The sequence below is a fragment of the Gorilla gorilla genome, chromosome 20 (assembly GCF_029281585.2).
Source record: "Gorilla gorilla gorilla isolate KB3781 chromosome 20, NHGRI_mGorGor1-v2.1_pri, whole genome shotgun sequence".
NCBI classification, from domain to species: Eukaryota; Metazoa; Chordata; class Mammalia; order Primates; family Hominidae; genus Gorilla; species Gorilla gorilla.
This window is the reverse complement of record NC_073244.2, coordinates 66,537,826-66,552,173: the sequence shown is the minus strand read 5'-3', so window position 1 is coordinate 66,552,173 and position 14,348 is coordinate 66,537,826. Positions and strand designations below refer to the sequence as shown.

Sequence of the window (14,348 nt, the reverse complement as noted above, 5' to 3'; positions counted from 1 at the left end):
CTTGGTTTCCTCATTTGGAGCCTGTCATGAACCCCATTTATCACAGGGCAGCTAGGTCATTGGAGCCTGGGGGCTGCAGGGGGCTCAGCCATGGGTAATTTCCAGAGCAGGTGAAGACAGGAGGGGTGGAGGCATGAAGGGATGTTGGCACCCACCATCAAGGCCTGAGATTGATGTTTCCACTAAGGAGAGCCCCTTTGTTCCTGACCTTGAGAGATGCTTCTCATAATGTTTCATCAACACCCCGGTTATCACAGTCATGTCCAGAAAATGGGAAATGAAAGTTCATCAGAAGGAGAAGGATACACATGAAACAGAGAGGGCATCTGTGTCTGGTGCCATTAGGGGTCATTAAGGAGGAAGTTTCCATTTCTGTGCAGAACAGAAAAGGGGCCCTGGGTCCTCACAGGCAGAGAAGGGCCAGGGCTCTGGGCAAGGCTGAAAGCTGTGATGGAATATGTCTGTTTACTGACCCAGGCCCATAGCCACCACTGAGCCATCTCCCCTGGGTGCGTGTGAAACAAATTCATTCACTGCAGAGTTCTTACATGTGGGCATCTGTATCATGTGTGGGTATGAGTTTCTTTTTTTTTTGAGATGGAGTTTTGCTCTTGTTGCCCAGGCTAGAGTGCGGTGGCACGATCTCCACTCACTGTAACCTCCACCTCCCAAGTGATTCTCCTGCCTGATTCTCCTGATCAAGTGATTCTCCTGCTTCAGCCTTCCGAGTAGCTGCGATTACAGGTGCCCACTACCAGGCCTGGCTAATTTTTTTGCATTTTTAGTAGAGATGGGGTTTTGTCATGTTGGCCAGGCTGGTCTCGAACTCCTGGCCTCAAGTGATCTGCCCACTTCGACTTCCCAAAGTGCTGAGATTACAAGCATGAGCCACCGTGCCCGGCCATGAGTGTGAATTTCACATGCATTTTTTTTCCTTCTGGGAGCAACCTGAGCAGACACTATGTTTGGGAAATGAATGCCACGTGTCATCAGTAGCTGGAACAGTCCCCCATTTTCAGTCCTGGATTACTGAAAACAGCCTTGAGAGGATCCCTCCATGGTAGCTCAGGAGTGTAGAAGGTGCGTGTCCAACAAAAATAGACAACCAAGAGTCATCCTGCTAATGATAAAAAGTGCTATGATCATCAGTCTACACATTTGTTGATAAGGATTATTATGTGCAAAGAAATAGAATACTAGGAACGCATGAGACCCTTTTTCAATTAAACATGTTTAAATATCTGAAAAAAATACAAGAGGAAATTAAATTTTTGAGACAAGAATATGGATTATACTGGCAAAAAATGAGCATCAGAGAAATGAGTTAGAAATCCTAGAGGCAAAAATTCAGTGGAAGAAGCACACTCAAAATATTTATTCTATCAAGGTCAAGATGCAGCTAAAGAGACACTTATTAAATTGGAAAACAAAATTGAGAGAATTTTCCAGAATGCACTATGGAGACACCAAAAGTGAAAATTCACCATATTTGGGGGAATATTGTGAGGAGGGAGAACCTCATATCTATTGTATGTGTCAGAAGAAGGAAAGAAGGGAGAATGATGTCTGGCAACAGCTCACGAATTAAAGAGTTGAACATTTGACAGAGATGAGGAAAGACTAATTAAGTGCTAAGATGCATACATTTTAACAAGAAATGTAAATCTTGACCTACCATGATAAATTGAAAAATACCAGAAGTAGATTAAAAAGTATATATGCTAGACTGAAATTGTCTAGCGTAAATTGTATAGTTTAAAACACATATTTGTGTCCTGTGATTTTCAACTCAACATGTCAGTAGAATAGCATGATCATTGGGATCGGACTTCCCAACAGAAAAATGAAAGGCAAGGAAATGTTGAAAAAGTACTCTCAAGGGATTAACAGCAAGTGAGGAATTCTATGCTTACTCAGGTTAATACCCAAAAGTTAAAGGGGTCAGCAGGGGACCAATTCCTAAGCAGAAAAAGGCTCAGAGCAAGACGGACCTGTGAAGCCCATTAGGTTGGGCTTCCCCTGCATGAAGGCTGATGAGGGATTGGAGGGTGAATCCCTCAATCATCAGATGTGCTTTCTCTTCCAGGTGTTATATCTTACCCTTTAATTAATATAGAAACGTTTTCATCTATTTTGATAGAGAAAGTGGGAGGAAAAATAAAGCATTATCTGAGCTGCAAGTTACTAGATATTACTGTTTTCATACTCAGTGAAAGCAATTTTAAATGATGTTATCCAGATAGATCAATGAATCCAAAATGTAGTATGTGAGATGCCGGTGATGAAAAGTGGGAAACAGGCAAGTATTTGAAAATTGCATGCACACACACACACAAATGTAACCACACACACATATACGAGTACATGTCTATTCTAAAGGACAAGGATAAATGAATCCTCATTCAAAAATATATAATTGAATACTTAACTAAATTCATGAAATTATTCTAAATTATTCATTTTTTACCCCGTATGTTAAAGAGTGATTCCCCTACTCAGGATGAGTTAAATAGCCCAGCACCCCCAATAACACATTAGGCATGAGACACAATAGTATCATCTAATATAAAATCATAATTTAAAATCAGTAAGGGAAGAAAGACATGCTGTTAAAATTATCTATTGGAAATATTAATAGTCCACAAAATGTAACATAATACAAAACTTTTTTGAAAATAGTGAAGTTTTATGTTTTAATGAAGGTATTAAGTGCTGGGTACGGTGGCTCACACCTGTAATCCAGCACTTTGGGAGACTGAGGTGGGAAGATCACTTGAGCCCAGGAGTTCAAGACCAGCCTGGGCAACATAGTGAGACTCATCTGTGTTAAAAAAATAAAAAAAAGAGAGACGGTATAAAAAATGATAAAATAATTGTAAACTTTCATTCATCTAACCATGGGTTATTGAAATATATACAACATAAATTTGTATATATTTGGTGATTCAAAGAAATATTTATCGAGAACTGAGAGGTTAAGAAAAAAAATGAATGAGTATACAACTTAATGTTCAATGTGAATTACATACATGTGGTAAAACTCTCTAGTTACATATGTTATAGGGTTTGTATATAGAAAAACAAATTCAATGTATGTATACATATATATGTTAATTTGTATATATATTTACCTATTATGTACATAAGCACTATATGTATACACACACGGTATATATGTGTGTAGATGTGTAAAGAAATGTTACACAGTTTGTATGGAAAAAGAATTCACATATATATTCTGATATATTGTATACATCCACTTACTCTAGGTGTTATGTGTGTATATATTTACATATTGCACACAAATACATTATGTGTGGATATATAGTATGTGTAGATGCCACTGTACAGTATATATGTGTGTGTGAGTATATATATGTGTGTATATTAATGAACACATACCTCAAAGGGGGGAAAGCCCATATTTATGACATACATTGCACATAAAATGTTAAGTATTTACTGGACAAGGAAGGAAAAATCTCCAAATTTTTCTAAATGACTATCTTATACATTTTATTCCCAGACATGATTGTTATTTAGTTTGCAGTTAACAATAAAAAGATATTATGAGAAAACCTCAATATTGCTCAGAATTAATAAAATCCTCAGTCATTTTGTACGATATATATTTGAATTCATGATGTACTAAGAAATATTTTGCTAGATGGGTGTTTGTGTTTTATACTGTTTGGATAATTATTTTCCTTTTTAAGGCATATGAAGAATTCCGTTTCCATTTTATGAAATAGGAGCCCTGAGGAGATTGCCGTGGAACCAGCAAGGAATTTCTGGCAGAGGAAAGTAGACAGCAGTACTGGGAAAAATCACTGTATGAAAAACGGAGGAAGAAGGAATTAGGGCTCCCGGATGGGGTGAAGACCCACATGCAGAGTGTCTCTGAGCCCTGAGAGTGGAGCAGTGTGTTCAGGACCCTGAGCCTGTGGAACCAACATTCTCTGAGATGTGAGTCTATGGAATGTGTGTGATAAGACCTGCCTTTTGTTAGTATAATCCAGCAAAAGCCCATGGGCGAGGACCCAGTTTTATTTTAGGGGATGTGGGGACAGTATATTTTCTATTCATATTTATGCAAATTTCATATTGCTGGTCAGTCATGTAGAAGGCGGAGGTCAGTGTGTTCACAGGATTCATACCCGAGAGTCTGGAGACACACGTGGGGTCCATGGGAAAGGCTGGTGGCAGGTATGGTGGGAAGGTAATCAGCGACAGACGCCAGAGTCTCCTGCTTGATCTTGCCGAAATCTGGCTCAAATGTTTGGCCTGGCACAACCAAACTAGAACTTGGAAGATGCTGTATAGGTAAAACATAATATTGTAATCATTCATATTCTGTTAAGGCTTTGAAAATGTCCTTAATAAGATTTCTTTATTCTAGAGGGTAGATGGCGAATGATAACATTTCTTTATTCTAGAGGGTAGGTGATGAATGATAAGATTTCTCTATTCTAGAGGGTAGATGGCGAATGATAAGATTTGTTTACTCTAGAGGGTAGATGGTGAATGATAAGATTTCTTTATTCTAGAGGGTAGATGGTGAATGATAAGATTTCTTTATTCTAGAGGGTAGATGGCGAATGATAAGATTTGTTTACTCTAGAGGGTAGATGGTGAATGATAAGATTTCTTTATGCTAGAGGGTAGATGGTGAATGATAAGATTTCTTTATTCTAGAGGGTAGATGGTGAATGATAAGATTTCTTTATTCTGGAGGGTAGATGGCAAATAGCTGCTCCCTTTGTCCTAGAAAGTTGAGGACTATTTGATCCCTCATGTTTTTCAGGATCCTCCCTCCAAATATTCCATCCTATGCAGCAGGGTTTTACATCCTTCAAACACAACAGTGGTCTTGGACCTAGACATGTTGAACTCTTTAATGCTAGGACTCAAGTCCTCTTGCTGTTTGGGACAATTCAGAAAAGAATCAGCCCCAGTCATTTTGCATACTTCTGTCTGACTGTCCTAGGTGAGTAGAAAAAAACAGCTCAACTGCTTGTCAAGATTCATCGACCTGAGGTCTTGTCTGCAGCTGGATTTCTATCCTACTTCCATGATTTTCCTTTCATGGATCACCAACACACTGCAAATGCCTATCATTGCTTTTGACGTGGTGTACTTTGGTTCCGCCTGGAAAGGCAGGAAGTCTTGAAGTGAGGAGCTCACAGGTCAAAGGAGATTGAAATGTTTTCAGACAGAATAGGCAAATCCGTAGAGACAGAAAGCACACTCATGGTTAGCAGGTGCTGGAGGGAAGAGGGAATGGGGATTGGCTGCTGAATGGGAGTAGGGTGATGACAATGTGTGGAACAGGATGGCAGTGACGGTTACACAATGATCTGAGGAGAAGATACACAGGTAGCATCTGAGAAGGAGGGAAGGGCTTGTAGGGTTCAGAGAGGGTGTCAGGGCATCAGGGTGGATTTATCTTTTCCTGGTTGAAATCCGATACTCTCCCATTGATTTAGTTACTGAAGCAAGTTTGGAACTCTGAACTGAAGAGATGCAGGCTCAGTAAAGCACACCAGGGAGTATGGCAATGAGGAATAAAGAAGATTGTGTTAACATGCCACAGACCAGAGCACACAGGTGTGCAGAGGTGTGGACCCAACGCTGCCATGTGGGATGTAGCCTCATGTCTGTCTGGGGGTGGGAAAAGAAGGGGATCCAACCAAGGGAAGTCAACATTAATAGAGAGGAAAGGTATCACATGTTAATGGTCCTCCATGGATCACTCCAGGAAATGTCTCTGCAATCCAACAGTGATTCCTCCCTCTAAAAATGATTGGCAGACAGTCCAGATAGCGTCGGCCCTAAATTGTCTCCTGGAACCTCCTGGCGTCATCAGATCTGTTCCCAAGGCTCCACCACTCTGAAGGGTACATTCTTCTCTCTGCTGTTCACCTCCCGGCTGCATCTCAGAGGCTTCTCTGGCTGTGCTGAGCCTCAAATAGCAGAATCCCGAGGACCACCAGGATCAAGCCAGCTATGCCCATGCGGATGAGATTCTCCACTGTGTAATCCTGGGGGTGTGAGGCTAGGGATGGTGGGCAAAGAGGTCACAGAGGTCAGGGCAGATCAACTTCACCCAGGACATCTGGATGTCCAGCCAGGGCACCTCCTTATCCTTGACAGGACCCAACCCTTGTGCCCAGCACCGTAAACGAGAGCATCTCCTCACTCACCAGTCTTGTTTTGTGATGGGCTGAGGGTGTTAACTGCTCCTGAGAATAAAAACAGAGGGGAAGAGCCCTGAGTCAGCCTCTCCCCTGGGCTCTGCATTCTTATCTTCAGCTATGTCTCCTGACATGAGTTCTAGGGAGTTCCTCAATAAACCCTTCCTGTGTAGCAGGGTTCCCTCCAGTCTCCTTATTGAATTATTTCAGATTTCTTGTGTTCTAGAAATTCGAACGTTGCTCCTGAGGCATTTGGGGAGGGTGTTTTCCTGCACTCTGGGAGCTCAGCATCTGCAAGGGAATACAGAAGTCACTGAGCCCTGTGCACTGTCTGTGCAGCCAGGGACACAGGAGCGCATGAGCCAATTCCCCCAGAGATGAGAGTTTCACTTATCCATCAGCTGAGGACCCAGGCTCCATGCATGAGAGGTTGGTCTGCAGGGGCTCCCCAGTGTCAGAAGCACAAAGGGGTGAAAGTCTGGGGGTGCTTCTTCTTCACACAGCCTCAGCCAGTTCACCTGGGGTTTCATCTTCCATTTAATCTCTAGTTAACTAATTCCTCATATAGGCAGTAACACCTAGAATGCGATACAGTTGCCCACATTCACACACACATGCAAATATATATATGCTAAATGGAGGTGTCACTCAAGGTTCATAAATCAGTATGTGTTTTTATGAAGTGTGAATCTAGGTGAATCTAGACCAGGAACAAACATGTAAACACCTACCACACCAAATATGTTAAGCATATTCATGAATATACATCAAATGAATTTGGATATACTTACACATATATTCAAATGTATCTTACATAACCACACATAAATATGTATATTTGTAAAACTTCAGATATTTATTTAAGATGTAGTTACATACATATTGACATTTAAAGTGAGAAATATTGGCACGTAATTTAGAAATAATGAGGTAAAATTTCCCATTTTCTTATGGTTTATAGAAATTGTATTAGTAAATTAGAGGAGATTCATTGAAAAGCAGTTAGAACAGAGCAATTTAGTAGTGAGTTAGCATGAAATACAATGAATATACTCAAAGCAGTAGCTTTCTCATGGATAGTTATCTCTTATTTTAAAAATGTAAAGGAATGAAATACTTCACTTATAAATCATTAAAGGTGTTGAAGAATTCTTTAAATTAGAATGAATGTAATTTTTTAAAATGTCCACCCAGGACACCCAGCTCCCCTTGACAGGACCTGACCCTCTGTGCCCAGAGTCATCACGGCAAGCATCTCCTCACTCACCAGCCTTGGAGTCGGACTTGTTTTGTGGTGGGCTGAGGGTCTCAGCTGCTCCTGAGAATCAAAACAGAGGAGAAGAGACATATTCAGAGGTAACTTACATAACAAATTCTATATAAGGTTATGTATAACTTATATAACCTCCCTGTCAAGAAGACGTGTGTGTCCTGGGTAGACATTTACAAAATTATATTCAGGCCAGGCACAGTGGCTCACGCCTATAATCCCAGCATTTTGGGAGGCTGAGATGGGCGGATCACAAGGTCAGGAGTTCAAGACCAGCCTGACCGACATGGTGAAACCCCGTCTCTATTAAAAATACAAAAATTAGCTAGGTGCGATGGCGGATGCCTGTAATCTCAGTTACTCGGGAGGCTGAGGCAGAAGAATTGCTTGAAACCGGAAGACGGAGGTTGCAGTGAGCCGAGATCGCACCACTGCACTCCAGACTGGGCAACAAGAGCAAAACGCCACCTCAAAAAAATTTTTTTTTAATTATATTCATTCTAATTTAAAGAATTATTCAACACCCTTAACAATTTATAAGTGGAGTATTTGATTCCTTTACATTTTTTAAAACAAGAGATAAGTACCCATGAGAAAGTTACTGGTTTGGGTGCATTCATTGTATTTCATATTAACCCACTACCAAATTGCCGCCTTCTAATTTAAATCTAAATTAACAATTTAAAGCACTTTTTTCATATAAAAGACATTTAGTTAGATGTTAGAATCATCCAGTGATTGGACAAGATTGGGCATGAACCCTCCAGGTCCAGGGCTGAGCTGCACTGTAGCTCCCGCTGACCTCCCCCGGGTTTCCCATGCCACAGGGAGCTGCCCGGTCAGTTTCCCTCGGGCCATTGTGCTTTGAAACATCCAAACACTTCTGAAGTTCATTAAGGAAACCTAAATTTTTAATATGTATGGGAGGAAGACTTGAGGTTAATGAAAAATGGATGTCTACATTGAATATATAAATTAAATCAAGGCCTAATGAAGGCGAAGTAGAATTACATATTTTTAAATAATAGGTTCATATAATTGAAATAAAAAATATAAATTTATATATTGAAGTATTGCTTTAAAAGTTTTAGTAAAGGAGAGAGCAACAATGGACAAAGGCATATAGAAAATACAGAGTAGAAGTGAGTGACATACGAGACGCACTGTGAATAATTCCCTAACTCGTCCAGGGAGCAGGTGCATGGTACCTCCTTAGTCTCCGGGTGCCCTGAGCACAGAGCCTTGGGGGGATCTGACTGTGGTGAGGGTTGAGTCCACCCCAAATGTGCTCCTTTAGAGAGAAGCACCCCAGCTGTGGGTGCCACTCCCACCGCCCCTCCTGTGCTCACCTGGTGGGCTCAGGCTCAGGGCACCCCTGAGACTAAGGAGGGGCCATTCACTTGCTCCCTGGCAAGTTAGGGAATTATTCACAGCACGTGTTGTGTATCACTCATTTCTGCTCGGGGTGGACTTCACCCTCATCACAGTCAGATCCCACCAAGGCCTCCTCTCCTGTCTTGAGATGGCCCAGGGACCCTGCAGGTGTGGGTGAGGGGCTCATCCTCAGAGGCTCTTGGAAATGAGAAATGAGAGCTGCCAAGGGACTGTCCATCTGTCCTCTTTCCAACTCGCCCGCCTCTGTTCCTCCTCCATCAGCCCCAGCATCTTCCATGTGTCCAAGTCAGGCTGGACCCCAAATCCTGCTGACCCCACCTGTTCTCCCTCTTCTACTCATCACACGTCCTGCAGGACAAGGTCGGGGTGTGGGGTCCTGCAGAGCTGTGCCAGGTGTTGCTTTCGGTAGAAAATTGGAGATATTTTGTTTTGTACATGAGACAGTGGAGAGTCTCAACTAGAGGTGATGTCTCCTGGGAATCCTGCTCGAGGAGGGGGAAAGACCCCGCTGCTCCACTCATCAATGCTGAACCTCAGACACCTCCCTCCCCTCTGAAAACCACGGAGGGAACATCTGTCCCATCCCTGGAGCACCAGAAAGCCACGTGGACCACACCCTTACTGTCCACTCTCCCCTCTGCTTCCCTGGAAATCAGAACCTGAATATTGAAGGTAGCATTGAGACAAGTCTAGAAACTTCTCTTGAGCTGGGAGTGACTGGGTTTTTGTCACCCATGGGGTCAGGACTTAGAGTTTGGGATCCCCAGAGGCTCTGATTCTGAGGTGGAGACATCAGGAGGGGAGCGGGTGGGGCCTCTGTCTTCCACCCTCAGTCTAATCTCATCTCCTCTGAGGTTCACCCCCATCTCCTCCCAGCCCTCCCTGCTCTTTACCCTGCTGAGAATACAAGGGTGGGACCCAGGGGTGGGAGGTCCTGTCTATTTCCACCCTCCCATGGGCTCGACCCTCCCCTGCGGACCCTCCCCCTTCACTCCCCTCTTTTCCTTTCTTTTCTTTTCCTTGTTTTTTGAGGTGGAGTCTTGCTCTCTCGACCAGGCTTGAGTGCAGTGGCGTGATCTCGGCTCACTGCAAGCTCCGCCTCCTGGGTTCACGCCATTCTCCTGCCTCAGACTCCCGAGTACCTGGGACTACAGGCACCCACCACCATGCCCAGCTAATTTTTTCCATTTTTTAGTGGCGACAGGGTTCACCGTGTTAGCCAGGATGGTCTCGATCTCCTGACCTCCTGATCCGCCTGCCTCGGCCTCCCAAAGTGCTGGGATTACAGGTGTAAGCCACCACACCCAGCCAACTCCCCTCTTTTCTTAGTGTCCAGAGCTCTCCTGGGGGGCAGGGTCTGAGCTGAGCCTTTAAGCTCAGAGAGGACAGGGTCAGGGCCCTCACCTGAGACCACAAGCTCCAGGGGCTCACTGGGGTGAGTCAGCAGGTAGGGGTTGGAGTTGAGTGAGCCATAGCACCTGTAGGTCCCCGCGTGGGCTGAGGTCACAGGACCCACGGGGAATTCAGCCTGGTACTTATGAGATTGGTACTTTGATCTTAGACGCAGCGGGACATCAGCTGCTCCCTCCTTGGTCAGAAGGAAAGTGTGCATCCCTCCCTGTGACTGACACAGCAGGGTCACGTTCTCTCCTGAGACCACCGTGGGGCCTGGCTGCACTGACAGGGAGGGTATGGCATGGATCTGTCCTGGAGAGAAGAAGGATGGGTGAGGGGCTGCCCCACCTTGTTCTGAGTTGAGACCTTCCCAAGCCTCTCTCTGGGACCCTCAGTCTCTGGTTGCCTCTGTTTTCCCTGAGTCTCCCCATCCCCACCCACCCCCGTCTCTCTCTGTCTCTCCCTCCCTTGGGACCCCACCCCTCATCCCGGCCATCACCACCTGGGCTCCCCTGGCAGGGCCTGTGCAGAGCCTGGGTCCCTGACTGAACCAGTTTGGCTCCTCACCTGTGATCAGGATGTCCAGGGGGTCGCTGGGGGCCGACCACTCGGAGGAGAGGTTGTGTGCACCGTAGCATCTGTACTGGCCCCCATGGGAGCGGCTCACAGGGCCCAGGGTGAAGTTGGCCTGGGAGAGCCCAGCCTGGGGCTGCTGGCCAGGGCGCTGGAGGAAGTCACGTTCTCCCTCCTTATACAGAACAAATCTGTCGTAGCCGACATCAGAGCCACACTGGAGGGTCAGGCTCTCCTCAGGGGCCACGACAGGACCTGGCTGCACTGAGAGTGATGGCTTCTTAGAAACACCTGGGAAAAGGTGCTCATGGTTTCCAGGAGCCGATCCTCAGGCTTCCCCACAAATCCTCCCTCTCCCCCGAGGCCTCACCACTGCTGATCTTCCTGTGTCTCTGGCCCCAGGAGCCCTGAGCCCTCTCGCCCCAACATCATCCCACCTGGAGCTGCCCTGAGACGCAGCTGCTCCCCACCTGCCTGGAGACTCAGGGAGACTCAGGGAACTCCAGGCAATGCTGTGAATTTCTCACCTGGGACCAGGAGCTCCAGGAGATCACTGGGTAGAGACCACACATAGGGAGAGCTCGAGTCATAAGCATAGCACCTGTACGACCACCTGCGACTCGGGTTCACGGGGCTCACAGAGAAGATGGCCCAGGACCACCCAAGGGTATGGGACTGGGAGTTCACACATTGTGGGTGTTCATCTTCTCCTTCCTTACACAGAATGAAGCCACCAAATGCCAGCTGTGAGCCACACTGGAGGGTCACATTCCCTCCTGAGGTCACCACAGGCTGAGCAGAGCGGAGAGGGTGGGTTTGCTGTAGGCTCCTAGGAGAGAAGGAGGCACCGTGTCAAATGGGACTCAGACCTCCCGCGTCATCCCCAGGGCTGGGCTGTGAGAGGGAGACACCCCTGAGAGCCGACCCCCTTCCTGAGGGCAGAGCCTGGGGCTGGGAGCCCTGAGTGTCCTCTCACCCGTCGTCACCAGCTCCAGGGGGTCACTGGGCTCTGACCGGCCTGCAGTGTGGCTACCATAGTAACAGCGATACCGCCCTGCGTGTTCCCAGGTGATGGATGGGATGGGGAACTGGCCCTTCTTCACAAGCTCCTGTGGGATCCGTGTAATCCAGGGTGCTGTTTTCTTTTCTCTATATAGACGGAACTCCTGGGTCTCCTGGCCCCCCTGACACCTGAGGGTGACGGGACTCCCCTGGGTGATCACAGAGCCTGGTTCAGCCCAGAGGGTGGGCTTGGGGAGGGGCCCTGGGAGGAAATCAGAGTTCAGATTCTAAGTCATTTCCCACACAACAGATATCAGCTCTCAGCTGCAGGACCCTCCAGACGCCCCCATCAGTCAGCCCAGAACTGCTATTCCCCATCCCCAGCTGCACGGGGGTGGCCCCTTGTCCCCAGTGAGGAGGAGGGACCTGAGACAGCTGGGGACAGACTCACCTGCCTGCACGTGGGTCCTGGGGTCCAGACTCAGCCCTGGAAGAGAGTTCCCTGTGAGGAATTTGCCCCTGGAGCCTGGGCAGGTCCTCCCCTCCCTGGGATCTTTGTGAGTCCCTGGGGTCTCCTTAGGGACCAGAGTTTGGCTGTGGGGTGAGGTCCCTCCGAGGTTAGAATCTCCCCTCCCTCCTCAAATCTCACCGAGACAGATCAGGACGGTGAGGATGGGGTTCATGGCGTCTCCTCCCACTGCCCTGCTCTGCGGATGGATGAGCCTTCGGTGCTGGCAGGACAGAGACACACAGAAAGAAATAGCCTCCCCTCCTTCCCACCCTGTGTGGACATTCGGAGGCTGGGTCCTTCTCGTGGGGTGTTGTCATCTGCAGCCACACAGGAAGCGGAACTACCCTCCCAGAAGCCTGACTCTCATTTTTTTAGGGCTGAGGTTGGGGCAGGCACCGGGCCCTCTGCAGACATTTCAGACAGAAATGGGGTCTTTCCTGACCCCCAGCCACTGTCTGTCTGGTTTCTCCTCGTCTCTCTGAGAGCCAGGACGTAGCAGCAAATAGAACTGGTGCTTCCTGTGTCTGTCCTTCCAGATGAGGGTAACGGAGGCTTCCCCTTCCTTCTCACAGCCTCCCACATGGTCACCCTCCCTCCTTCAGCCGTCCATCAGCTCAGTGTTGTGGGGTCCTTACCATGGCAGTCGTCCCTCCAGCCCTGGAGATGCTTCAGGGAAAACCCAGGTCCATGCTGCAGAGAAGCATCTCGCATCTGGCTGTGCCGTCCAGGCTGAGCTGCGTGTGACAGTGAGCACAGAGTAGAAATGCAGGGAAATAGGGGAAGAAAAGTTGACTTCTTTCTTGACACTGGATTGTGGGTTTTCTTTCAACCAAATAGTCCGCTCTCAACTTCCCCTTTTTAAATGTTTTTGCTACAGCGTCCACTCCCTCCCCCCGGGAACAAACCTCTGTCTTTCCTGCCTCCTCAGTGCCCCTTGTGTCCTTAGCTGTCCCTCTGCACCTCAATTCCTGGTCAACATTTTGGGAACAATGACTTATGTTTGAGGTTTGATTTGGGGAGTTGGGGAGGAAGTTGATATTTATTTGATGACTGGTTATCATCCACTGCCTACGTGACCTTGGTTTGTAATGTCCCATCTCTGAGCCTCAGTTTCTTCCTTTGCAGATTGTTGTCATGAATCCCACTCGTCACAGTGGTTGTGGGGTCAGTGGTGCCTGGGACATTGGGAGGGGCTCATGTGTGATTGATTTCCAGACCAGGGTAAGACCTGAGGTGTTTGGGACCTGAAAGGATCTTGATGTTGGACCCCCCAGTCTGTGTAGATGATTGATGAGTCCACTCAAGATGTCACATCTGACCCTAATGGAGAAATGTACATGAAGCATTTCTGAAATACCCAGAGCATCAATGTCATGAGCAGAAAAAGAGGTGAAGAAGTTCCCAAGTGTAGGTGGATCCACAAGAAAGAACAGAGGCCAGAGGGTCCCGGGACCTTCAAGGGGTAATTAGAATGGAGTTTTCTACCACTGAATGGAGGTGGGAGAGGAACCTCAGGATCTGCAATGACAGTGAGGGCCTCAGGGCTCCAGACCAAGGTGGGAGGCTGCGTCCTCCAGCTACACCTGAGGCTGGAGTGGACCCCAAGCAGCCCAGAGGAATTCCATCAAAGGAGTGCACCAAACCGTCCAGCGATAGAGCTGCTGGGATTCCAAAGAAAGAAGCACTAAACACCAGGGTGTTCATAGAGCATTTGTTAGAGGGACTTCCATAGAGTGGGCCCTGCAGCATGTCCTGGAGGTAGACAAGGTGACACTGGATGTTCTATCCAATGCTTTAACCTAAAATAACAAAACAAAACAAAAATCTAGAGAAAATTATCTCCAAGTACAGTTGTTCCTTGGTGTACAAGGGAACTGGCTCCAGTCCGTGGCCCACATGTCACAAAACTTGCCCATACTCCAGCCCTGAAACTGGCTCCACTGGACCATGTATAGGGAAAGTCTGCCATTCGTATACACAGAATTTGCATCCCACAAATGCCATAGTT

The 14,348-nt window shown here is 46.8% G+C and overlaps 1 protein-coding gene across 1 annotated transcript; it reads right to left on the bottom strand.

Moving 5' to 3' along the window:
• Positions 1-3,679: 3,679 nt before the first annotated feature.
• Positions 3,680-13,097, bottom strand: LOC129528682 (leukocyte immunoglobulin-like receptor subfamily A member 3). Its single transcript, XM_055370526.2, is given in 11 exon segments — positions 3,680-6,055; positions 6,204-6,242; positions 7,462-7,512; positions 10,264-10,566; positions 10,822-11,118; positions 11,355-11,627; positions 11,630-11,656; positions 11,804-12,091; positions 12,281-12,316; positions 12,479-12,560; positions 12,976-13,097. Coding segments are annotated over 11 exon segments (1,518 nt in total). The 5' UTR covers positions 12,979-13,097; the 3' UTR covers positions 3,680-5,936.
• Between the last annotated feature and the right edge of the window lie 1,251 nt (positions 13,098-14,348).